The following is a 25,738-nucleotide window of genomic DNA, read 5'->3' on the forward strand; positions in this document are numbered from 1 at the left end:
TTAAGAACAGATATTGGTCTAAATGACCCACATTCCATTTTATCCTTGCCTTCTTTTGGTATAGCTGAGATTATCGCCTCCTTCTAGCTGGGTGGCGTTTGTGCCTTTTTTAGAGCCCAGTTCACTATGGGGAATAAGACAGGTGTTAACTCATTTTTAAATTCCTTATACCACGCCGTATAACCATCCGATCCTGGTGACTTGCTTAAATTATGCCTACCTATTGCAGTATTTAATTCATCTTCATTTATATCAGCAGTCATCATTCTATTTTGTTCTTCGTTGTCAATTTGGGTTATGCTTTCCCCTGGAACTTTAGAATACACAGTTTTGTAAAAACACTTCAAAAGCTTCCTGAATTTCACTTAGTTTATTTTTTATCATTTTTGTTCTTGCATCCCTAATTCTATGAATTGTATTTTCTGCTATCTTTTTTTTCCAGTTACCACGCCAATATTTTCATAGATTTAGATCCACTTTCATAGTGTCTCTGTTTCAAAAACATTAAATTTTCTTGATTTCTTGTGTAGCCAAACTATTAATTTTGTTCCTGATTTTTCTAATTTCCTCTAATGTATCCTGCGCAAAACTCAATTTATGTTTTCTTTCTAGTTCCTTCAGCATGTTTTGTAATTCCTTGAATGTTTTATTCATTTTTTTCTTCTTATATGAAGATATTGCTATGATTTTTCCTCTTAAAGCAGCCTTCAGAGTATCCCATAAAATGGGAGGTGAGACCTCTCCATTATCATTGAACTCTAAGTAAAGACTAATTTAAAAAAAAAATTTGTTCTTTAAAATAGGGATCATCGAGTAGACTTGAATTTAGTTTCCATGTATTATTCTTTGGTCGCAGGTTAAAATCAACAGACAAATATATAGGTGCATGGTCACTTAACTCTATTGTCCCAATTCCACAGGTGTTCATTTTGTCTTTATCTTTTCCAAATGTTATGAAATAGTCTATTCTTGTATATAGAGAATGGGGGGCGGAATAGTGAGTGTAATCCCTTCTGTTAGGGAAAAGGTCTCTCCATATGTCAATTAGACCAACATCCTCAAAAAGTGTGTTAACTTTCTTATGTAGGGACTTTGTATCATGCGTTTTTCTACTGGAAGAGTCTAACTTTGGATGTAAATGTATATTTAAATCTCCCCCCCAAATCAAAAGACCTTCTGTTTCCGTTATCATATTAGTAATTTTCTGGAAGAAACTAATATCACTTCCTGGGGGTGCATATATTCAAATTAGTAACTGAATTCCCATCTATATTCCCCCTTACTAAAATAAATCTGCCCTCTTTATCTCCCATTTCAAATACTTTTTCAAAATTTAGCTTGCTTGAGATGAGAATAGCAACTCCTCTCCTATGTTCTGATTTATATGAAGAGAAAAACAGATTTGTTAAACCCATTCTCTTTACTTTTTCATGCTCGTTATCATTTAAATGAGTTTCCTGTAAATCTACTACATGGGCTTGTTCTTTCTTCATTTTGGATAGAATTTTACTGCGTTTGATTGGATTCAACAGCCCATTGACATTAAAAGAAATTAATTTTACTTGTCACTAGCCATATGTATTTAACTGTCAGTGTATCATTGAAATTAGCAAAATAAAACTCTAATAGATCTACTCCCTGAACAAACAAGAACAAAGAAACGCAAATGAAAAAATAGGTAAAGAAGGTGATTCCAAGGTTGGGGTCTCTAGTAGATGACCCTGGGCTGAGCTAGAGGAAACGTTTAGCTGTGGGAGAAAGCCTCTCCTACCCGTGGGCTGAGGGCCCCTACTGCAGCACACAAAAAAGTCTCTGTCCATTACACAGGAATGACTTTCTTGTGTATTCCTCCCATGTATATATTCTCATTTAGATGGGGAAAAAGGAGTGAATGCAAAAAATAAAATAGAGTAATAAAAAATTGACATTAAAATGTGTATTTCTTAAGATGAATATAGCACCGACTATTTTGGATTCTGTTTAGCTTACCAACACTTGTAAAGTTAGTCAGAACTTATAGCTCTTCTGGGGGGGATGAGGGCTGTCTTCTGAAAGCTTGCAGTCTCTCCCTGATATTCTTCTCTCGCTCCTCTCCCGTCCCCCACTGTCTCGGTCCTCCCACCGCTTCCCAGGCGGAGCCGGATAGCTGCTCAGCCAGGCTCTCCCTCGGTGTGATCACGCTGACGGGCAGTCCTCTGTCCATCATCTCTGTAGTCGCCTCCTCCACTGTCTGGTACAGCTGCATACTGTCCTCATAGAACACTCATAATTTAGCAGGGAGCGGAGTCTGGAAGCGGATCTTGCTCTGCTTTAACACTCGCTTCGCTTCAGAGTATTCCTTACGCTTCTGCAGGACTGCTGGGGGGTAGTCTTGATCGAAGTATATTGGCCTCCCGTTCAAAAACACCTTCTTCTTTCCCCAAGCCTTGAGCAGAATCTCTTTTTTGATTTTGTAGCAGAGGAATCTGATTATTATTGACCACGGCTTGTGGTCCCCGGAGGGTCTCGGGGCGAGCACCTGGTGTGCTCTCTCAGTGTCAAGCTCCGTAGTCGGGGGAATCTCCAGCGTGTCCCGTAGTAACTTTTCCACAAACTCCACCATAGACGACCCATCCGCTCATTCGGGAACATTATATATCCTTATATTCTCCTGTCAAGATCTCCTTTCTTGGTCGATTAGTTTATTTTCTTGTTCATTTATCACTTTTATCATCTTGCTTAGCACCTGTTCCACGTTTTGAACACGATCTTCCACCGTTTCAATTCGTGTCTCTGCCTCCGTCATTTTTTGGTTAACATTGGTGTGCTCGGATTTAATATCGTTTAGTTGTTGTTTTGTGTCTTTGCTAAAGTCCCGTATCTCCTCCAAAACTTTTGTTAAACTTGCAGCATCGTTTGGATGAGGTTTAGATTAGCCATCTTGTGCCTGTGTAGGAGAGCTGTTCTCTATGTTTTCTTCGTTTGCAGGCTCTTTAACGATGCTTTTTTATTTCCATCCCTTTTTCCCATTCTTGCCCCACTTACCAGTTCAAGTATTATCGAGAAATTTTGTATTTGACAGTTTTACAGGGCGAAGTAAGTATTTTTTCGAAGAAGCTGTTATTTTAGGCTGCCATTCAGGGTGATGACATCACCGGAACCTCTTTATTTTTAATTTGGGAATTGTTGGACCTTCATATGAGGATTGTCCACAAATAAATGCAAACGGCAGCCAATTTGTGATTCATCTTGTTGCTATGACGGAATATGAATATTTGGGTGGTGAAATAATATTTATATGAATGCCCAGCTAGACACTATTGTCCACAGTGTCATGCGTGGGGGGTGTAGTTGCAGATGAAACTGCAAGGAGGGGGTGCTTTCATATGGACGATCTGCGCGACAATGGTGGCGAATAGGTGGCGTATTCAGCATAGTTGTCGTATATGGTCTACTAATAAAGCTAGAACACAGAGTTTGTGTTTTCAACTCAAAGCTTGGGTGCAGGAGCACTGAAAGTCTGAGCTGAACAATCTCAGGACGCGGGTGTCATGGCCACTAGGGGGACTGCGCATAGGGGTTAATGTGCAATGGCAAAAAATGTTGAAAAATATGATATACAGCAAATGCAAACTGCTTTGGCAAAGAGGAGCAGTGGTTGTAACACTGATAGGGATTGGGGGAAGTGTTGATAATTACAAAAACCCCGAAAACTCCAGCCTCAAAAATTACCATAGATCAGAATCAACACAACCGTGACCCAGTCTCAACAAAAATTATGCATTAAAGCTCCACAAAGCTGGTATTTATGGCAGGGCTACCATTCAGAACCTGACTGTATTTAAGGCTAATGCCTCAAGATGCATAACCTGTAAGGAGCACAAAGCCTGGACCCCTCAGCAATGGTAAAAGGAATATGGTCTAATGAGTCATTTTTTACTCTTTTTCCTACATGAGCATAGTTTTGTTTGGAGAAAGCCAAAATCCAAAAAATGCGGTGTAATTATGATGTCCCAATCTCTCTCTCGGCCCTACCTGACAGCTTCGGCCACGCTGTAGGAGGTGTGGCCTGACAGAGCATCGTGGAGGTTCCTGATGAAGAAGTCCCTGTACTCTTCAGCGAGGGCCATGAAGGTGCCACCCATCACAATGAACTCCACTTTGTCCACACTGTGGCCCAGCTGCTTCAGCTGCACAGAAAACCATAGAGAACATAGAACATAAAACACAGTGTAGCAAAGGGGAGCTCAATGAGGACCTAACCGTTTCAGGATTTCATGTCAACTGCTGCTCTTAATTGTTGAATGAGCCCAGTCATTTCATGAGCTGCACCTAGAAACTGCATGTGTACCCTCTGTGAAAGCACTGAGCTGTGGCTTGATACAGAATAAACCAAAATTGTTGTATGCTGCTGTTTTTAACTCAAGAAGCCACAATAATTGGTGGAAAAAACCAACATACGCAAAAACCCTCCACAAATAGTAGTGTATAAAAATGGAAAAAACTAAACAGCAATGAAGCAGTAGCAGGGGAGATTAATTGTATATAGTTATAAATGTTTCGTTCGAAATGCAGTCTCTGGTCCATGAAACTGGGAGAAGGAGCTGAGGCCTCTGGCAGGACCTTGAGACCAGCCAGGAAGCTGTAGCCTCTAGAGGTCCAGAAGTAGTTGGCAGTAAGGAATCCTCTTGAAGGTTCCTTGCTGCAGCCTCACCAGGGAGGGAAGTCTGGGCAGGCTGGCAGGGCTTTGGCCTCAGATGGGGGAAAGACACCCAGTTGATGGCGTTTCCCACAGCTCTCACACCATAGCTCTAGTCAGACATCTTCATCATCTGAGAAATCATCTGCGTACCAAATGTGTCCCAGACATGGGTCCCGGGTCCTCTGGTGACCACACCTCCATGTCCCTACCTGAGGTGGGGTAGGCAATGGTTCCAAAAACATTTTCCAATAGATTTATTCTATGTGCACAAAGATCTTATTTCCCTCAAATTTTGCCCACAAATTAGTTTATATCACTGGTCTTGATTTGTCTGCAGCCCACTCACGTCACCATCGACGTGAGCTCACCTTCGATGGCCACTACTTCCCTGTTCTCTCAGTTCTTCCATGGCCTGCATACTCATCAGACACGCCACCCATTGAGCATGTTTGGGATGCTCTGGACAGGTGCATATGACAGCATGTTCCAGTTCCCAACAATATCCAACATCCAAACCGTTACACAAATAACAAGAACTGCTACTGAAATGAACTTACGTAAACAAACAAAAAAAAACATTTCCATTGCTGTAGGGTGCCTGGACAGAACCCACCATAATGTTAGGTTAGTCAATGGATATAGTTTTAGTTATTAAAAAGGTAGACATTGCAAATATCAGTGTCAAATTAAGGTTAAGGCTAAATAACAGCCAAGAATTATTACTACAAAAATTAAGCCCATTAAGGTGATGCTTATTCTCTTTGCCCCCATAGTACATATCCGAGACCCATAGCTGTAGATGGCCACTTCCTGATTGATGTTAATTCGGAATAAACCCATCAATCACTTGTCTGACATATGTTTAGCATGTGGCAAACATTTTCCAAACACAAGCAGTCATTAAGCTTGTGCATTATAGGGATAGTGACAGTAAAGTAATTTTTTCAAGAAACATCTTTATTTTGTGATATTCATAGTGCATGTGGGTGCATGGCTGGGGGCCTCACTGCATCCATGTACACTAGGGGTTAAAAATTGGGGGTGGATGCAGGTGGACTTCATCCACCCACCTTTGGTAAATAAATAAATAATTCTGACCGGCAGTTTGACAAATAACTATGACAATCCAGTCCATTTTTCATATGCTCCAGTCCATGTGTTCCCTCTAGCCAGTTACTCGCTCAACCAATCAAACATCTGAAGAAAAAAAACTTAGGAGGAACAGTCGTTTAGGCACAGGCAGAGCCATAGAAATATAGCTCTGGGCACAGGCACAGAAAGAAAAATACCGTTGATAGTCTTGATTGTTTTGAAGCAGACACGGTAGGTAATTTCATTAACATGTAATTTCATCTATGCAACATTTTAAAGAGAGATGAATAAACAGCCCCCACGAACGCCGGCTATTATTAACGGCAACTTTGATTGCTTGAGCAAAATCAGCAGGTTGCTGGTCAGCAGTTAAGCTAGGATTTAATATTTCCCACATACGTTTTATTCAGCGGCGACTGGTGAGCTGAAAATTGGTGGGGCGCAAAACTTTCCTTTAAACTAATCATTGATCTCAACCTGTTTTCATTAGTAATTTTTCCTTTATTATCAAGCGTAGCCTAACATACAGCGTAGCGTCTTCACACCATGTTAGGGGGATTAAATCATAAATTCAATTCATCCGTTAAAAATCCGTTTTAATCACCAAGTAGTCTACACTTAACAAACAAGATACACCAGTCTGTTATCTACCGTGTTAGCTTTCAGAATAACCAGCAAAAACAAAACCTGCACCTTCAATACTGTTTACAACTACGCACTGAAGATATCTGCCATGAATTCGAGTGCGGAGAAAGAAATGCATGTATCCACAAATAATATTGATTAAAAATGTGCACAATTTCATACAAATGAAAATAAATGTAGGCTATAGCTTAAGGCCTAGGCTACTCGCTAAAACTGCCTATTTGGGGAGAGCTGGCTATATGTGACAGGTGCTGGTGTTTTGGTCCTCAAGTAGAGCAAGGTCATTTTTCAGTTTTTTACAGATTATGAAAGTGCACATTGTAAGCTTTCAAATGATGCGTCATACAAAAACTTCTTGACCACAAGTTCATAAAATCTAAGGGTGGTAAATCAAAAGGGTAAAATCAAAAAGGAATATAATGATTTTTGTCCATTGTAAAGCATATGAGCCCCTTATGAAGGTTTAAGATGAAACATAGATACAAAAATAGTCACACAATGCTGCACAGTACCTAAATGTGTAATAATTAACTCTTGTATGTATTTCTATACTCTGGTACACTCGTATGTTGTACAGAGGGATGGGATGATATGAAACAATTTTCAACCGTCCACCACGTTTTGGCAATGTTCCAACACTCTCCTCATCACTGTTGTATGCGTCACAAAAACTATTACATTACTACCTAACGCTTACATTGCAGTGTGAAATATCCACATTATATAATACCACTAACCTATTGAAAGACACTCAATTTCAAAAATAACGTATATAACCGAAATATTTAGAGCAGTAATTGAATATTACGTAAGTGAATGCCATGATAAGAAAATGTTCGGTTACGCTGACCTATAAAACGCTATTCCAAAAGCAAAATTAGACATGTTATACATTGTTAGAAAGCTTATACTCTCACCGACTGAATAAATGAATTGTGAATCGGCCAGACTGTACTAAAAAGGGCAACAACGCCGTAAACAACACGTGTGGCATTAAGCACAGCTATATTGGACGATAGCCTATACCCAGGCATCGCAAATGCGCGTATATTTCACAAACTTATTGTCCAAGACAATATATGACCACTCAGTCTCAAAGGGGACATCTCTATGCGTAAAACCAATGGTAAGGTTGTATATGTATTCAATATTTAGTCCCAGATATTGACTGTAGAATTACGGTATAATTTTTTTAAACTTTGTCTCGTTGTTTGAATTTGCATTAATTATTGCGATCGCAAGATCGGGATTTCCAAGAGGGGCTAAAAAGTGGCACCGAAACGAGGAACAGAAATTTGCGTAGTGATTTGGTCCGGTCGGTCATGACCATATTGGAACTGGTGCCATAAAGGTACCGGTTTTCTGTACCCAACCGTAGTGGCAACAGATTGAGCATCCGCCATTGTAGCAACCTCACAGTAAACAAACATACTACCACGCGGCTTGATTCATTGGCGGTGGCTTGACCGAAACTAAGTGACAATAGCCAACAAAACCAAACATGCTAATCAAACTGCATCACGCCTCCAAAACCCTGCTGTAAGAATCACTAAAACAAGTCGACTTTGCTGACAAATTATGAGTATTTAGTGATCCTAAAAATGTTGTTTATTATATTGAGTGACTTCTTCAACACTCTAACTTTCGTAATATTAATAAAAATTAAAATAAAACAGTAAAAACAAAATTAAAAACCTTTTTTGCCTCCTAGCGCGATTTCAAGATTTGCGACTTGGGGACCTTTCCTCCATCACCCGTCACATATATGATAGTATTGCTATTGAGTAGCCTATTTCGTGGATTAATTGCATTGATATTCAAGGAAAATCAGGGGAAGATTCCGCCACTGCTTAGTGATTAAAACAGACTTTTCTAAATCGCATTTATCATTTAATCTCCCTAACACAATGTGAAGAAGCTGTGTGTCCTTTTCCAATTGCTTAGTCAGATCGTTAGCATGCTTGTTAATCACTGAAAATTAATTAAAACAGTTTGAGATCAATTCGTTTAAAGGAAAGTTTTGTGCATCACCAATTTTCAGCTCACCAGTCGCCACTGGTTTTTTATTTTATTTCAATTCGACAGTTTAAGAAAGATGGATAAAGGAGGAAGAAAGGGAGGACAAAAGAGGAGGATGACCGATTATTTTCGTGGGTAAAAAAATTCTCAGCATTAATGACACTCAATAAACTTAAACTATTTTATGTAAAAGCTTGCATCAATAGTGTACATTCTTTTTAAAACATTGTTTTCCTGAATTAAAATTATGTGCACAATACATTAAAGATACAACTATTTTGAGCTGAGACATTCATTGGTTTGTACCTTTTTTCACCCACCTCCCACCGGATCTCAGGGTCCACCCACCTCCCAACTCCCAAATTAACCCGATATACACCACAGATTCAGTGAGACGGATCATTTTAGCACTAAAAATGATCAGTGGGTTATTCAATTATGCTATGCCAACTCTGTCACTGCGGTGCTGCTTTGACAACACAAATCATTTCAAATACAACTTTTTTTAAGACTATTCTTGCAAAACATACATACAATGTATTATATGACAAAAGCTTCTGTGCAAACAAAAGGGGAAGACCATGGGGCCATTTTACAGAACCGTCCTGGTTTATACACCACTAAAATATGCAACCATTCTCATGGTGGTGGATCCAGAGCATTGTTCAGACACCTCTGAACAAATCCTCAGCACTGCCATTAGACCGAAGATGATCAAATCTCTCCAAAACATATGTGAAAAGGAGCATTAGAAATCAAAAATGCAGACGGAGGTTTATAGATTGACAGGAGTAGTAGAAATCCAGGATCTACCTGCTCCACGCGGTGACGGGTCTGCAGGTAGGGATCATACCGGGCTCGGATAGCTCTCATTGAGGTGGGCTGAGAGACACAAGAGAAGACAGAGTGAAAATAATGAATTAAAAGTAAAAAGGAAACAGAGAATCTTCGGAATTGTGGGGGCAACATGGGAAAGACATAAACAGAAATGATAAAGGCACAACTAGTAAAGGCACTCACTATGATTGGTATATACCTTTATTTGCCATCACAGCAGTCAAACAGTTCTTATAATTGCCAACAAGCTTTTTGCACGTCTCCACTGGGATTTTGGACTACTCCTCTTTTGCGAAGATCTCCAGGTCCTTGAGGTTGGAAGACTTCCTTGCCATCACTCTGGTCTTTAGTTCCCTCCACAGATTCTCGATGGGATTCAGGTCTGGACTCTGGCTGGGCCACTCCAAAACCTTGATAGTGTTTTCTGTTAACCATTTCTTGACAACTTTGGCTGTATGTTTCAGATTATTGTCTTGTTGGAAGGTCCAGTGCTGCCCAAGGCCAAGTTTTTCTGCAGACCTCCTCTTATCTCATGATGCCGTTTACTTTGACAAGGTTGCCTGGCCCATTGGCTGAAAAACACCCCCAAAACATTACATTCCCACCACCATGTTTGACCGTGGGGATGGTGTTCTTGGGTTTGAATGCTTCTCCTTTCTTTCGCCAAACGAAAGCCACGTCCCTGTGTCCAAACAACTCAATTTTCGTCTCGTCCGACCACAGAATTGATGACCAAAAGCTTTCTTCTTTGTCCAGGTGAGCTTTTGCGAAGGCTAGGCGAGCTTTTGTGTGCCTGTCTTGGAGAAGTGGAGTCCTCCTTGGTCAGCATTCATGGAGGCCAGCCTTGTGCAGTGTCCGCTGGAGTGTCTGCCTTGAGATTTTGGTACCAGAATTGCTCAGGTTCTTCAGGATGGCCTTGGTGGTGATCCTTGGATTCTTCTTGGCCTCTCGCACTACCATTCTTGCCAGCGCAGGGTCATTTTTGGCTTCCTACCACGCCCTCTGAGATTTTTCAGTGTGGAACTCCTTGTACTTTTTGATGATGCTTTGCACTGTGGCCACTGGCACTTGAGGTCCTCACAAAGCTCTTTGGTTTTAGCCATGACTTGCAATTGGCTAGAAATTGACTAGAGAACAACTGCATCAGCTGTTCTCAATTTATAGTTGATTAGAATGCTCTAGAACATGGTAGAAATTACTAGGACCATTAGGAGTCCTATAGAAGCTTGCATTTCCTCAAAAATCTGCGACAATTTCAAGGGGTATGAATAATTTTGGACATGACATTTTTTGTAAAAATGTTTTAAAAAAAACATAGAAATAGGTAACATTTTTCATTAATATCTCTAACACAATGTCTTACCGTCTTTTGTCACCTTCTTATGTCATTTCCAGCCAGAAGAAACCTATTTGTCAAATAACAATTCACTATAACTCAAAATTTGGCATGGGTATAAATAATTTTGGGCTTAACTGTAGATGCCACAGGTTTGAGCATGAGCTATAGAGCTACTGGAGCCACCTGAACCACAAATGGCTTCATCCTTCACCCTTGGGTTACTAATGCAATTATTATTACTCCTATTCACAGATTACCAATTTTCAAGAGTGAGAACTATGCCTCTCCTCAGATCCGTGACAGCTCTCCTAATGCACTGTAACGTTTAAAACAGTCACTGGCTTCCGGGTACTAGGCACTTGAGTGGATATGAACAGCACAAGGATAATTCGTCAATCAGCAAAGTTCCAGCTAGGCCACATTTAAAATGCTTGACACTGGCATAGGCAGATAGAAAGATCAGCCCAGAGGGGTTGTTACTGCACAATGAGGCAGGGAATTATCTTGCTAACGGAAACCCTGCCTCTCACGGCAACATTTCGGTCCTGGACCTGTTCATCCAGAGTAGTGCAACATGTGGTAAAAAGATTAGCACTTACCTCATAGCCTGTGTAGGACTGTGTGGAGTACTCAAAGTCTGAGTCAGGACCACCAGGGCAGTATCTGAAAAGCATCCACAGAAACAGGCGAACAATCTCAATGAATGAATATATACAATTTATTTTAATGAGTACAAGTACAATACCTTAAAACACATATTGTAGACCACCAAGAGAGATAACTAGATTCAACTTCGAGAAAGGTTTAAAAGCTTAATTCAAGTCAACATCACTGGCTTTGGTAAATGTGCCATCCTACCAAGTGGGTTCAGACATTCCTTTGAACTTTATCCCTTTGTCCTGGCACAATCCACATTAGCCGCGTTTCCACCGCAGGAACTTTACCCCGGAACTAGGAACCTTTTGAGGAACTCAGTGCGTTTCGACCGCAGGAACTAGGGTCTAAATTAAGTCCCTGCTCAGGGGGTAGTACTTTCCAAAAGTACCGGAACCTTTGGGGTGGGGCGCAAGCGCTGAAAATTTCTGATTGGTCGACTACTTGCAGTGTTATATTTCAACCGCCATGTTTAAAAAATCTGCAGCCGCAAACCGATTTATTTTCATAATAACTTGAAATCAAACTTGTATGTTATGCGGCGCAGTAACCTACTTTTGGTTATAGCCTGCCAACGTCTTGGAATTATAACGTGTGCTCTTCTGTTCTTTTCTTGCTTTAGTATTCGTTTTATGAAATGCTAAGCATTTGTGCACAGCATATTACGTACCAAAACATTCAAACGGTTTAATTCGGTTGCTGAATATTTTCTTCCGGATTTTCTTTGTTAGCCCGTTGTAATTGACTCAAAACGTTTGATACAGTTATGTGAGGTATGCGGTTCTGCGTAATTTACATTGGTGATACAGTAAAAGCAAACTGGAAATCACCTTCCGCACTTTTTGTCAGGGTAAAATAACAGGTTAATTCTAGTAATCGTCCCTTTTGCTTTTTCAGACTGCCGTAATTTTACTCTGCCATTCTTCAATTCCACAAAAAGACCAGGAAGACTATGGACTAATTTATGGTGCATGGTTCGCATCTGGAGGGCACACTTCGCTGCTCGGCTAGCAGTAACTTTGATGGAAAGCAAACGTTGGCTGTACCACTGCTAACTTAAATTTTCACGCAAGTCCGAGTTTTCGTTCTATTCTTGTCATTTTGCGATTAGCCTATATGGAATTGACGATGTGAAAGTAATCAATTCAACAGCAAATTGTTTACAACGTGTGCATGTTTTCTGCTGTTGTTGCCAGTTATTTGTGGAATGTGAATGCATCTTGTCGCCTCGGATGTCAAGACATGAAAGTGAATGTTCGCATAAAAACATAATGAATGTGTTTGAGAGGATATATAAAACAGTTACAATCTGACTATTGGCCTGTTATATCCTATTTGTTGCATAACAACGGTCCAAGTTCAACTACCAACGACGGTTTTGCTTGACAACGGTAAAATATGCCCAAACGGCGGCAGAAGAATATTTCAATTTCAGGTGATTAAATCGATAAAACTCAATAAATACAAAAGTAACCATATATAGTCATTGTTGGTAACCCGTTGTATATAAGTGGAATAAACCCCTCCGGGCTGTCCCGGTTATTAGAAAATAATGTAGGCTACTTCGGTGGTAGTATGGGGTTACAGAAGAAATCATAGGACAGATGGACCGACGACAACGTCACTTTTTCATACGCCAGTGGGCTAATTTGCCTAATCTTCGTGGGACTTTAGACCGCGGTGGAAACGCAGACAACAATGGGCTGAAGGAACCTTTTAGTTCCTTGAAAAGTAGTTCCTGGGACTGAAAGTTCTGGGTACTTTTGGTGGAAACACGGCTATTGAGTGTGAATGTCTGTTTGTGTTCTTAGGCACTTACACACAGATGTTTCCTGTGAAGCTGATATGGGGACAGCGATGGGGTTTGCACATCACAGCGACAACAGCAATCTATACAGAGACACAGATACCAAAGAAAACACACAGGGCATACACAACAGCCCACATTACATTGCTGTCATTTAGCAGAAAAGTTGCACCCAGAGTGATTTACACTGTAAAAAAAATATATATATACAGTGCAGCAACACAATATTTTCTTATTTTGGCTCTGTACTAGGGTTAAATCTCGGGACCCGGAATCATGGGATTCCCCGGATCATTTTCAGTCTGGGGATTTTGGTATTCATAGAAATGGGACAATTCTTAACATGCAATGCGTAGTTAACAAAAACCAAACACAGAATATTTTTTTAAAAGGGTGTTAAATCTCCTTTCATATGGACTACATTTAAATGGCTGCACATTAGTTTTTTGCACATTCTTACATTTCCAAAAAAAATCAATTGCACTGTCATGCTCGTTTGATTTTGCATGAATCTTAACAGATCTGTTGAAATTATGTAAATCATAAAATGAAAGCCATCTCTTAAAAACTGTGAACATCCACAAATCTGAGCTAGTTTAGACTAACGTTAGTAACCTAGTTGAATCACTAACATTAGCAATTAGCTAGCTATTAGCTGGCTTACTGAGGTCTTTGTTTGCTAGAAAAACAAAGGCTAACACTACAACACCAAGAAAGATTCACAATTTACAATATACACAAATCACCCCCAACAATGCCACATCTGTAAAAATTCAACAAATCACTATCCCAATAATCTCTCTCTCTCACTCCGTCTCCCTCTCAAACAGTAACTAACTCGCCACTACTACCCAACATGGAGATCAGGCAATGGAAATGAATATAGCCATCTTGCTGGTCTGCTGAACTCCGGTTCTGAATAGTTATATGTTGTTTCAATTATGAGAATGAGAACACGCAAAAGAGCTGCATGATTGGAAAGACCAGTGAAGCATTGCTTCATGAGAGGGCTTTAAAACACATCATAATCCATAATACAAAATTTTATAAAGTTATCCATTGATGTACAACCCCAATTCCAAAAAAGTTGGGACGGTAAATGAAATGCAAATAAAAACACAAAGCAGTAATTTGTAAATTTACTTTGACTTGTATTCAAACAAAAACAGTATAAAGACAAGGTATTTCATGTTTTACCAAATCAACGTCATTGTTTTTTGAAGATGCCTGCAACACGTTCCAAAAAAGGACAGGGGCAATTTAGGACTAATAACGATGTGACAAGTTGAAATATCACGGTGATTTCATACAGGTGATGTTAAACAGGTGAGGCAATCGTGTTATAGTGTATAAGGCGCCTCCAAGAAAGGGCTAGTCCTTCATGAGCAATAATGGGTCGAGGCTTGCCAATTTGCCAACATGTGCATCAGCGAATAATCCAACACTTTTAGAACAACGTTCCCCAGAGTCAAATCGGTAGGATTTGGTGCATTTCACCCTCTGCAGTGCACAATATAATTTAAAAGATTCACAGAATCTGGTCAAATCTCAGTGCATAAAGGGCAAGGCCGAAAACCACATCTGAATACACGTGATCTCTGATCCCTCTGACGTCACTGTCTTAAAAGTCGTCATGCGTCTGTAATGGATATCATGACATGGGCTCGGAAATACTTCAGTAAGCCTTTGTCAGTCAACACCATTTGCTGCTACATCTACAGATGCAAGTTAAGGCTTTATTATGCAAAGCAGAAGCCATACATCAACACTGTCTAGAAGCACTGCCGACTTCTCTGGGCTCGGTCTCATCTGAGATGGACAGTAGTGTTTTGTGGTTTGACGAGTCAAGATTTCAAATAGTTTTTGGACAAAACAGCTGCCATGTCCTCTGGGCCAAAGAGGAAAAGGACCATCCAAGCTGTTATCAGCGTCAGGTCCAAAAGCCAGCGTCTGTCATGGTATGGGGGTGTGTCCGTGCCCATGGCATGGGTAAATCTGTGAGGGCACCATTAATGCAGAAAGATATGTACAAATATTGGAGCAACATATGCTGCCATCCAGACGCCGTCTTCTCCACGGACATCGCATTTTTCAGCAGGACAACGCCAAACCACACTGTGCCTGGATTACATGGTGCATGGCTGCGTAAGCAGAGAGTGCGGGTGCTAGATTGGCCTGTCTCTGATTGAGAATGTGTGGCGCATTATGAAGCGCAAAATACGGCAACGAAGGCCCCGTACAATTGTGCAGCTGAAGACCTGCATAATGGACGAATGGGGGAAAATTCCGCTTGTTAATCTTAACCAACTGGTGTCTTCAGTGCCCAAACGCTTAATAAGAGTTATGAAAAGAAATGGTGATGTTACACAGAGGTAAACACTCGACTGTCCCAACTTATTGGAGCGTGTTGCAGTCATTAGATTTGAAATGAGTGTATATGAGTGTACATTTTCAAAATTAAATTCACAAGGTAAAACATAAAATAATGTTCTGTTGTAGTGTTTTCAATATAGTACAGGGTGAATAGAATTTACTTTATCACTCCTTTTTGTTTTATTGGAATTTTCCATTCTGTCCCAACTTTTTTGGAATTGGGGTTGAACATTGTCTAGTGAATCAGACAGAAGTCTTGCCTCACTGAAGTTCCTTTTAAAATTCTGAGGGTGTCGCTGTTTTGCACAATACCAGGCATGTTTTTGGATAAAGGTGCTTTTTTCACTTCACAAGGAAAATGGTTGTTGTGGTTATACTTCAACATTTAAAAAAAATGTGGGATGTGTTATGCATGTTAATTATTTTCTTTCTTTTTTTTGGTGAAGCACTGCTTCACCTGTTGTCTTAGAGGAACCTCCTATGATACACACACATATACACAAAGTCTACATACAATGAACACAGAAGGAGGGGACCTACTCCACTGGCAGTGCGGATTGGCTTGGCTTTGAGTTTTGGCAGCAGGGTCCGGCGGTAGTGCTGTGGCAGGGCAGCAATAATATCCACCAGCCTCGGCTGCGCTGACAGGCCATACTTGGCAGAGGTCTTAGTCTTCACTCTGGGATGAAAACATACAGAAACAAGCTAAACAGACACCTGTTAAGTCAGGAAATAAAGAGACCAAAACCACTCTAAATATAATGTTGAAGCATCCAGAGAATATTGTGATTTTGGCATGTGATGATCTTTTTTGCCTCCATATCTCATTAATAATCAACATTTATTATCAGTTAAATGAGGCAGGTTTAGGGTTGCAAAGGGTCGGAATATTTCCGGTAAAAAGCTCGGGAATTTTAAGAATTTTGCACAATTTCAATATAAAAATCTTACCTTTTAATAGTGAACTTATTTGGGGGGGGATACACATAAAAAACCAATACTAGGTCTTATGGCATGTTTTGGTTAAAACGATTCCCATGCACAGCATTCAGCAACGCCACTTTTCCATCACACGTACTGATAATTTGCCAGCATCCCTTTAAAGGTGCAGTGTGCAGAATTTAGTGGCATCTAGCGGAACAGACTTGGCAGAAATTGAATATAATATTCATAAGTATGTTTTAATAAGTATGTGTCTAATCCCATGAAAATAATAATTGTTGTGTTTTCGTTAGAGTGAGCCCTTTATATCTACATAGGGAGAGGGTCCTCTTCCACGGAGGGCGCCATGTTGCACTGCCATGTTTCTACAGTAGCCCAGAATGGACAAACGGCTCTAGAGGGGGCGCATTTGCCTGGGTACCTTCCAAAATAGCAGTGCATAATACCACACGTGTTGTTCACGGCGTTGTTGCCCTTTTTAGTACAGTCTGGCTTGACTGACAATCCATTTATTCAGTAGGTGAGAGTATAAGCTTTCTAACAATGTATAACATGTCTAATTTTGCTTTTGGAATAGCTTTTCAGAATAGTTTCACTGGTCAGCGTAATCGAAAGTCTTGTTATCATTGCATTCACTCTGTAGTAGCAGTAAAATACGCTGCACCTAAAGAATCATTGTTAACAATTTTTCATAATTTCTTGGAAAATACTATTATTATTGAGGACTTATGGGCATAGCTAAGCCATGTTTGCTGATAGACCTGGCTGACATCGTTTTCTGGTGTAAGACAGAAGCGGATAGATATATATCATTGATTTACTCTGTCTCTGTCTCTATCTATTGAAAACAAGATTTCATCATTGCTATGTAAGTATTACTGCTCAAAATATTTCAGTTATATACGTTATTTTATAAATTGAGTGTTTTAGGTTAGTGGTATTTTATAATGAGGATTTTTCACACTGTAATGTAAGCGTTAGTTAGTAGTGTAATAGCTTTTGTGAGGCATCATGTCTTTCTATGATTCACCATGCAAAGCAGCTAACGTTAGGTAACATTAGCAATAAAACGCTACCACAATGCGGAACAATTAACAATCATAATCGCTATCTTACTTGTAAGCTATGACCTATAGTTTTACAGACTAAGGCCCTCATTTATCAATCTAACATAGAAACCAGCGCAGATCTGAGCGCAGAAATCATCTTACGACAGGGTTCACGTGTGATATGGACGGAGTGTAGCACAGTGGGTAAGGAACTAGACTTGTAACCGAAAGGTCGCAGGTTCGATTCCCGGGTAAGGACACTGCCGTTGTACCCTTGAGCAAGGTACTTAACCGAAATTGCTTCAGTATATATCCAGCTGTATAAATGGATACAATGTAAAATGCTATGTAAAAAAGTTGTGTAAGTCGCTCTGGATAAGAGCGTCTGCTAAATGCCTGTAATGTAATGTAATGATTCATGAAACGTTCGTATCTCGCCAATCACAGTGTAAGAATGATCGGGCGTTGATAAATGTGGCGGTTTAAAACAATCGTCATTTAAATATCACGCCCCTATATATCCTCGGTTTAGAGGCCTCGCCCCTAGAGTTTACGACATAGAGAAGCGTAATGTGGCCAAGAAGAGAAATTTCTCCGACCTAGAAATAGAATCTGAACCAATTAGTTCTATTTGGCAGCCTGAAAAGTGGCATAGAAGGAAGTCAGAAAAATGCAGTGTGGAAGGAAATCACTGCTGCGGTCAACAGCGTTGCCGTAGACAATCGAACTCCAGCTGAGGTTGGAATATTTAATTTAAACATCCGTGATATGTATAGCCTATATATATATATATATATATATATATATATAGTAATTAGCTTATATCGTAATTCTTTACATTTAGGTGAAGAAAAAATGGTCAGACCTAAAACTCGCCACCAAAAAGCGTGTTACAGCCCATAGGCGCAGCACCCAGCTGACTGGAGGAGGCCAGCTGGATTCCAGCCTTGCATTGATGCAGCCTGAGGAGCGAGTGTCCGCGCTTTTCGGGTCTGCTTCCATTTCGGGCATAACAGTTGGCGGAGGAGACACAGACGCATCACCTGTGTCCGAGCTAGATAATGGCAAAAAATTTAATAGCCTAGGCTACTAGTATTTAAATAATTACACGGTTGCAGGGTTAATTTATTTCTTCATTTTAATGATGTTTTAATGATGTTATAAACATGTTTTCATTTAGTTTTCGTCTTATGGGCGTGTAGAGGTCTTCTAACAGAGCCAGATCTGCCATTGCCGAGATTGGATGACTGTCAAAGCTCTTGTTTAAATAGGTGAGTGAATAAGCATCTAACCTAATTGCTTGTAATTATGTCACCAGTAGCGTAGCCTAACAAATAGGCTATCTCAAAATGAAAGAGAAATGAAACTCATAGCCTACACAAAAAAACTGTTAACCCCGTTAATTGCAAACAATTTGAAAATAACACACTGCACCTTTAAATAGGAATTCTGTAAAATTACAACCCTCTGCATGCACAGTGCATTCTCCCATCATGTGTGCAGCCCACATTACTGCCAACACTACCGCACTGTCTGAGCCAAAGGACTACATGCTTTCAGGTAAGTTTTGATTATATTACTGGAGTGAATATATTTCATATTTTTTATGATATTTAAGTTAACCGGCAGATAGTAGCCTAATGCAAAGTACACAGTTTATACCTTGTTAACACCTTCTGCTAGCTAGCTGTTACCATGTGATGTAGCTTGATTGAGCATGCTAATTGAGGAGTTTTAATTAATCTATTTCCATTCATTCTTTATTGTAAAACATTTATTTTATAAATGAGTTGTTCACTTTCAAGTAATAATCTCGAAGATTTTCATTAAAATAAATGTCTGTTAATTCACTATCTATCGCCGAATTAGGTAACACAATGGTGATTGAGCCTATTATATTGATTTATATTATTATTATTATTATTATTATTATAATTTATGATTAAAGAACTGGGTGTCTGTGGCGACATTCCCGGGAAAAAATCACAAGCGGCGCATAGTTAGTGACGCGTTTTCCATCACCCATCAGTGGTTGGTCCGCCAGAGAGGGTAGGTGGAGCTAACGCAACACGCTCGCTCTTCAACTCACTTGTGTGTGAGCGTCCTACTGTATTTTCTGGTGTCTGCTAGCGTTGCAATAACAGAGAAGGGGGGGGGGGGGTTATGGAACCCTAAAAAGATTTTGTGTAGCATGAGGGGTCATATTACTTGATGTAGATTTCACTTCATGACAATGTAACGTTACTAAATTACATAGCTATTTGCACAGCTAACGCTAGCTACCGGACCATGTCAAGAAAGACAACATTAGTTTAGACAACGTTGCGCACAGTGTCCATCTCTCATATCAGGTAACGTTGCGTTTGTGTTAATTACATTAGCTAGCTAGCAATCTAATGTCAGCTAACAATTAGAAAAAACGCTAGCTAATGCTACCGACCGGTACCGACCTCGCAAACCATCTCTCGAATGCAATGCTACCTTGTTGCAACGTTGCAGTGTAGCTAACTAAAGGCCAGTTCAGATCAATGATTTGCAACGAGGCTGGATGCAACTTGCAAAATTCCAAGACGCCTGATTGTAAACGTTCTAAAACTGCACTTGGCAATTTGACAAGGTGGGTCTTTTGAGACCCCAGGGCAGGCAACGGCTCTGCTACTACTAGCCAGTTTACACAGCTGCAATTTTCTCTGCAACATTCTAAAACCGTTTCGTCTCGTTGCGAATCATTGATCTGAACTTGCCTTAACGTTAGCGTTATTTACATTACCATCGAGTTCATCAATATATTATAATGATCGGAATAAAGCCGGGGTATGTGGAGCAGAGCCGGGTCTGATATTTGTGTAAAGATGTCAAGCAGGAGACAACTAAATAAAATAATGCGGCAGTATGGAGTAGCATTGTTATTATTTTATTACACTTCCTCATATGTTCCTTCAGCCTTGATGCCCTTTTTCGATGAAATCTCCTTTGTTTTTGTTTTATTCTTCTTGTTCTGATTGCTAATTTAACACCCAGCTCAGCTTTATTCTCGAACAGTTTAGCTAGCAAAACCAGAAACACCAGGGGTAACATTTTGCAAGGCAGTTTCAAAAATATCACACAACAATCATTCACAAAAAAGACTGTTTATTGTGCACAAGATACATAATTGCACGAGCCACAGTGAATCCCGCGAATTCTTCTCTGCAATGTAAATATGTTCATACCGGGCAAAAGGTGGATAAAGAACGTTTGTAGAAATTGATCATCACTAATTCTACCCCAGGTTTGCTATGGCATTTTAACCCGGCTCGGCAGTGTAAAGACATCTTAAGTTAGTCTAATGTTAGACAACGAATGAGTATGTACATAACGTTACTTTTATAACAACCATTTTTTATTCAGTAAATAGTAAGTGTTATAGTTGGCGTGCCAACTGACTCACGTCACACAGGCGACACTGGTCGGATCCGATTGGATCTATGGGAAGTGAGGTCCAAAAACACACCTGCAATTACCGCTTCTAACCATTGGTATGCCAAAGAGAACGAAACGGAAATCTTCGAGATTGTAACTTTAAACCCTAAGGCCTATTCTGAATTATTTTGTAATGTTTTGTTTTTGTCATGGAAAAAGGGGTCGTAACGAATATTTTTCGTTGACGAAATTAACGCCGTCCGATAAGTAGGATATTTTTATCGCAGTGAAGTGGCATGGAGATGTCGTATAAATATTGGTCATTTTGGACAAGCAGTTAGCTTCTCTTCAAAACTTTCCGTCTTTGGTCACGTAGTGTGGTGCCGACGTCACTTGCCACTACTCACGGTATACTGCTCGTCACTAGAACCGTGGGGTCAACTGACCCCTTGCAGAGTAAAATGGGATGTATTTTGTTAATGTTTATTCCACATGTCTGTCATTCCTTGACTTTTTCTAAAAACTCGCGCTTCTACTATTTATGTAAATAGAATTCTAAAACAACACTCGGAAGAGTGTTTTTAGGGTTTTTTTTAGGTGTTAGGAGAAAAGTCTTTTTTTTGGAGGGGGGTCATAGGGAATGTTTGCAATTATGTCTGCTTATGATATGGTAAAACGTTTGTTTCTATCTGCATATGACATGGTAAATGCAGCCTGAGCAAATAGGGCTATATTTCCATTTTATTCCCGTTATTTCCCGTTAATACCCATAAATTCCCGTTAATTCCCATAAATTCCTGTTAATTCCCATGGAAAGTTTCCATTCTTGAATATTCCGGAATTTTGCAACCCTAGGCAGGTTTAATCCTCCTTTTTCCGAGAAAAACTGGAAAGAAAATGAACTTTAAAATTTGTTCTACTGTCTCTAAATGCCAGTCATATAACCACCAATACTGCACTTGCTTGCGAGTGGGGTTCCATATATTTTCTGTGACTTCGTAAGCATAGTTGTACAATTTTCAATTACAAGTTATTGCTATAATTTTCAAATTACTGCAAAACTGGACTTCTTTGAATGAGTGATTAGGAAACAAAATACATTTTGATACATCTAGTATGGGCACGCTCTTTTGTGTGCTGTTGGGTACATCCTGCACAAGCCAATGACCTAAACTGAACAGCAATATCAGAACACTAACAGCATGAGATTGACAATAAATGGCATCCAGCTTTACAGTTAGCAAGTAAAATTAGCTAACATTCAAGTAAAATACAAAAAAGCAATTTTACTAATTATCTAGAGTAAGGACAGCAAAGTATTTGGCCACTTCCCACTATTCTTTTTTTTAATGTTCAAGGACTGCAGGGCTGTGTCAAAAATACTGACTTGTTGAGGTTGACATCTTTCCCCTCCTCATGGGCTTCCACCAGCTGCTTGATTACATCAGCAATTGTCATCATCATCAGCTCAGCCCTGCTGAGGTTACCTAAGAGGCACAGAGAAGGGCAAATTCAGGATAATTTTCTGTATGCACATCTGGTCAAATAAGAGATGTAGCATAATATTAACTTCAAAGTAAATTAAGTAGTAAGTTATTTTTGTGTAACTCATTACATTAGTCAATTCTGACATTTTTAGTTGTTGTTTTACAAATACTTTAAGAAAACATCAAATTGTGCTGCATGTGTAGCATTTTAAGAAAGAATTGATCACAGAAAATGTATTCACTCAGAAAGAAGGGCTTGAAAGCATTATCAATGTATACTACAACCCCCTCCCACCCTCTAAAAAAATTGAAATGCTGGTTTTGTAACTGAGAGCAAATAATATTCATAATAAAACATAAACAAACGAGGGAATGGTCAGACGCATGCCCAAAGCTAGCTAACTCTAGCTTGTAACCAAAGTTAATTTGATGATCACCCTGTTTCACAAAGCAGGATTACTTAGTTAGCTGGATAACTGCACTGAGTAAAACTTGGAACCCTCCCACATCTAGAACATGGACTGAAGTGGAAGTGAAGTGAAAAGAGCTGTTCCGGCATAAATTATTTATAAATTATTTTTTTTGTTTTTTGTATTATAATCATCCATCAGTCTTTTTCCCCTCAGGTGAGAAATATGCTGCTCAGGTTCATATCGGACTGAAACATATAAAAGCACCTTTGACTAGTCAACATGGGAAAGGGCGTCTCCATTCCTGCAGGATCCTGTGGGACTGTGGGTGTTTTCACAGGGCAGACATTATTTACAGACCAAATTAATCTGCTGACATTCTGCGAGGATACACAACACGAAAAATATAGGCTACCTTCTTAACAGAGGGAATAGAGTACATATGCAAGCTTCTTGAACCCTACGCGTCCATATCTACTTACCTTAATTACCTTTATAAAAAAGTCCTGCAGAATCCTAACCGAACAGGAATTTCAGTGATCATTTTCCCATTCTGAGGAATTCTGAAGGAATCCTGCAGGTAGGTTGCATTTTGTCACAACTACCCAATTCCTACAGGACTCCTTCAGAAATAGAAAATATTCCTGTAGGACTTTTTGTAAGAGAAAAGGACGACGGAGTGTCCCATAATTCTTGAGTTTATAAATAAACTTTGAAGTGATTACTTCAGGCAATATTTTAAATATTCTGTACCACGTGTATGGTATAGGAGCTCTGGACTGAGCAGTCGTCACATTAGAAATAAACAGTGTAGGACGATTATCGAGAGTTAATTCGTCAGTAGTGGTAAGGTAATTGTTGTTTACACCATAAGCAATTGCTTGCCCGTGGCTTTCTTTGGCGACTTTTTTTTATTATGACTGTTCTATGTTCTTCATATCCGTCCATATCATACATTTTCCCTCTGGTGATAAATAAGCTGCTCGAGCGTAGTCCACTCAGTTCTGCTATGTACAAAGCTTGATCAACAAACCCCGTGTTCACTTAGCTTGCAAGTTGATAACTGCCTTCGTGATACCGCCTGGTTGTTCGGTTTCGTGAAGCCAGCTAACAAAAAGAAACCATGTGTATGTCTGGCTTCCCTCGTAGTATCCATCCCCTAGGTTTCATGATTCCAACGAGCACCTACGCGGCTAGCCAAACGTTTCTAATTTCGATAAACCATCAGCTAAAGTGAGGTATGTGGAAATTATTCCAGAATTAATTATTTTGTTATCTTGCTAGATCGCCATCAAACTAACCAAATAGCTGGGTAACATATTGACACATTTGAGTTCACCTACTTTTCTTTTTCGGCTTCCCCATTTCACTGCGTCCACCTACACTGCAAATAAATTATAAATAAATATGGAGGTTCAGCTAACTAAAGCAAAGACATCGGACACATTCGCACTGGTTCAGCTACTCAGCAAACTAAATACTTTGCAGCGAAAAACATACTTCCGCCGTAATCTGATCAAAATTGTCGAAAACGTGTCTTCCGCAACGGAAATGTGTTTCAGATAATTGTCTTCGACGGGAAAGCGGAGTCTTAAAAAGGTTCTGAGCGAACCATGTGTAACTGGGAGTGATTTCACTGGAGCATTGATAATGCTGTAATAATAACTGGCGCTGTCACGCCACATTTCATCCCCCGACTATTATTTTTACACCGATTTATTGCTAACCTACTCCTGAAAAGCAAAAACCTATAGGAATACACCAATGCACGTCGGTAGCTATTTTCTCGTACAAATCTACGTATTTGTAATGTCATGTCTTAAAGCTTCATAGGGTGGACATAAAAGACATTTACGTAGTAGACATTTAGATTGTCATCCTAATGACTTTAAAATCAGAATAAAGTTTATTCGTAACACATTCAAATCAATGTCTAATTGTATTATAATATCATTTTCATTATAAGCAAAAACAGCCCAAACACTAAAATTACATTCCGTTGTCACCACTAGCCACAAACAGCACTAATATATTTATTATTTATATCCACTGCATCCATCAAAATAATTTAAACATAATAGTAAATTGTAGTGTTCGTGCTGGTACAATTGTTGCTCTAAAATATTTCTGTGGCACAATTATTACAATTCTGTTACTTTTAACAGTTTGCCTACTTGCCTACTTCAACAATTAAAAGACCAGCAGAGCCGGTTTATTATGCTGAATAAATAATCTCTGTGATTTGCCAGCTTTAAAAATGTAAAACACTCTTTATGATGCAAATTCCAGGAGGTTCCAACTAAACCATTTGGTACGATATGGAGATATTTGAAGGTCTCTGCACAAATGGTGAGAACTATCATAGATGAGATGAGAGACAAATGTCATAAATGTACTGGTGTCAGAACTGGAAAGATTTTTTCAGCCAACCATATAATGGCATGGAGTGATGCTTCATGCCTTGAATCTAGTATTATGGGACACTGCAACAGGTTATTGAAATTTTTAAACTTGTTTAACAGATATATAGTAAGAAAACATAATAATAATAATAATAATAATAATAATAATAATAATATATTTGGTTGAAATATTTTCATTTTGGAGTAATTCCACTAAACTTGCTGTGTGCCCCCAGGCTGCATTGTAAGCATGTGTACCTAGTTTGATGCCAGTAGGCAAAGGGTTGCAAATAGTGGCTACTCTTCCTTTATGGCACCTTCACCACCAAATTCATCTGAACATTGCAGCCATAGTCTTCAACCGCACAACTATCTTTAAACGACTCTTAAAGGAGTAACATGGTGGTTCAACGTGACACTTCCCAGTTGTCTTTAGGCAACAACAAAACAAATGAGCATAATTTTTTTTATTATTCAGTCATTTCAATGTACTTTAAAACTTATTTTTCTAAGCCTAAATTTCCCACTATAAAAGTTCACCCGAACCGTCTGGGCGTGGTAATGAGAACTGTCAGTTAGCTATGATTGACAGACCGTGC

General features: G+C 39.4%; 1 protein-coding gene across 2 annotated transcripts in view; it reads right to left on the reverse strand.

Moving 5' to 3' along the window:
* Positions 1–24,271, reverse strand: part of elp3 (elongator acetyltransferase complex subunit 3) — a 188,567-nt gene extending 164,296 nt beyond the window's left edge. Inside the window, exons 1-7 of one of the 2 annotated variants that reach the window (XM_035421321.1) lie at positions 24,081–24,270; positions 22,228–22,327; positions 15,988–16,126; positions 13,087–13,157; positions 11,213–11,276; positions 9,251–9,319; positions 4,015–4,169 (exon numbers count right to left, since the gene is read on the reverse strand). In XM_035421321.1, the coding sequence (XP_035277212.1) occupies positions 4,015–4,169; positions 9,251–9,319; positions 11,213–11,276; positions 13,087–13,157; positions 15,988–16,126; positions 22,228–22,327; positions 24,081–24,102 (620 nt within the window). In that variant the 5' untranslated portion in view covers positions 24,103–24,270. Of the gene's footprint in view, positions 1–4,014; positions 4,170–9,250; positions 9,320–11,212; positions 11,277–13,086; positions 13,158–15,987; positions 16,127–22,227; positions 22,328–24,080 lie in introns of both variants that reach the window. The other variant, XM_035421322.1, reaches the window with a different exon arrangement.
* Between the last annotated feature and the right edge of the window lie 1,467 nt (positions 24,272–25,738).

The sequence above is a fragment of the Anguilla anguilla genome, chromosome 6 (assembly GCF_013347855.1).
Source record: "Anguilla anguilla isolate fAngAng1 chromosome 6, fAngAng1.pri, whole genome shotgun sequence".
Lineage (NCBI taxonomy): Eukaryota > Metazoa > Chordata > Actinopteri > Anguilliformes > Anguillidae > Anguilla > Anguilla anguilla.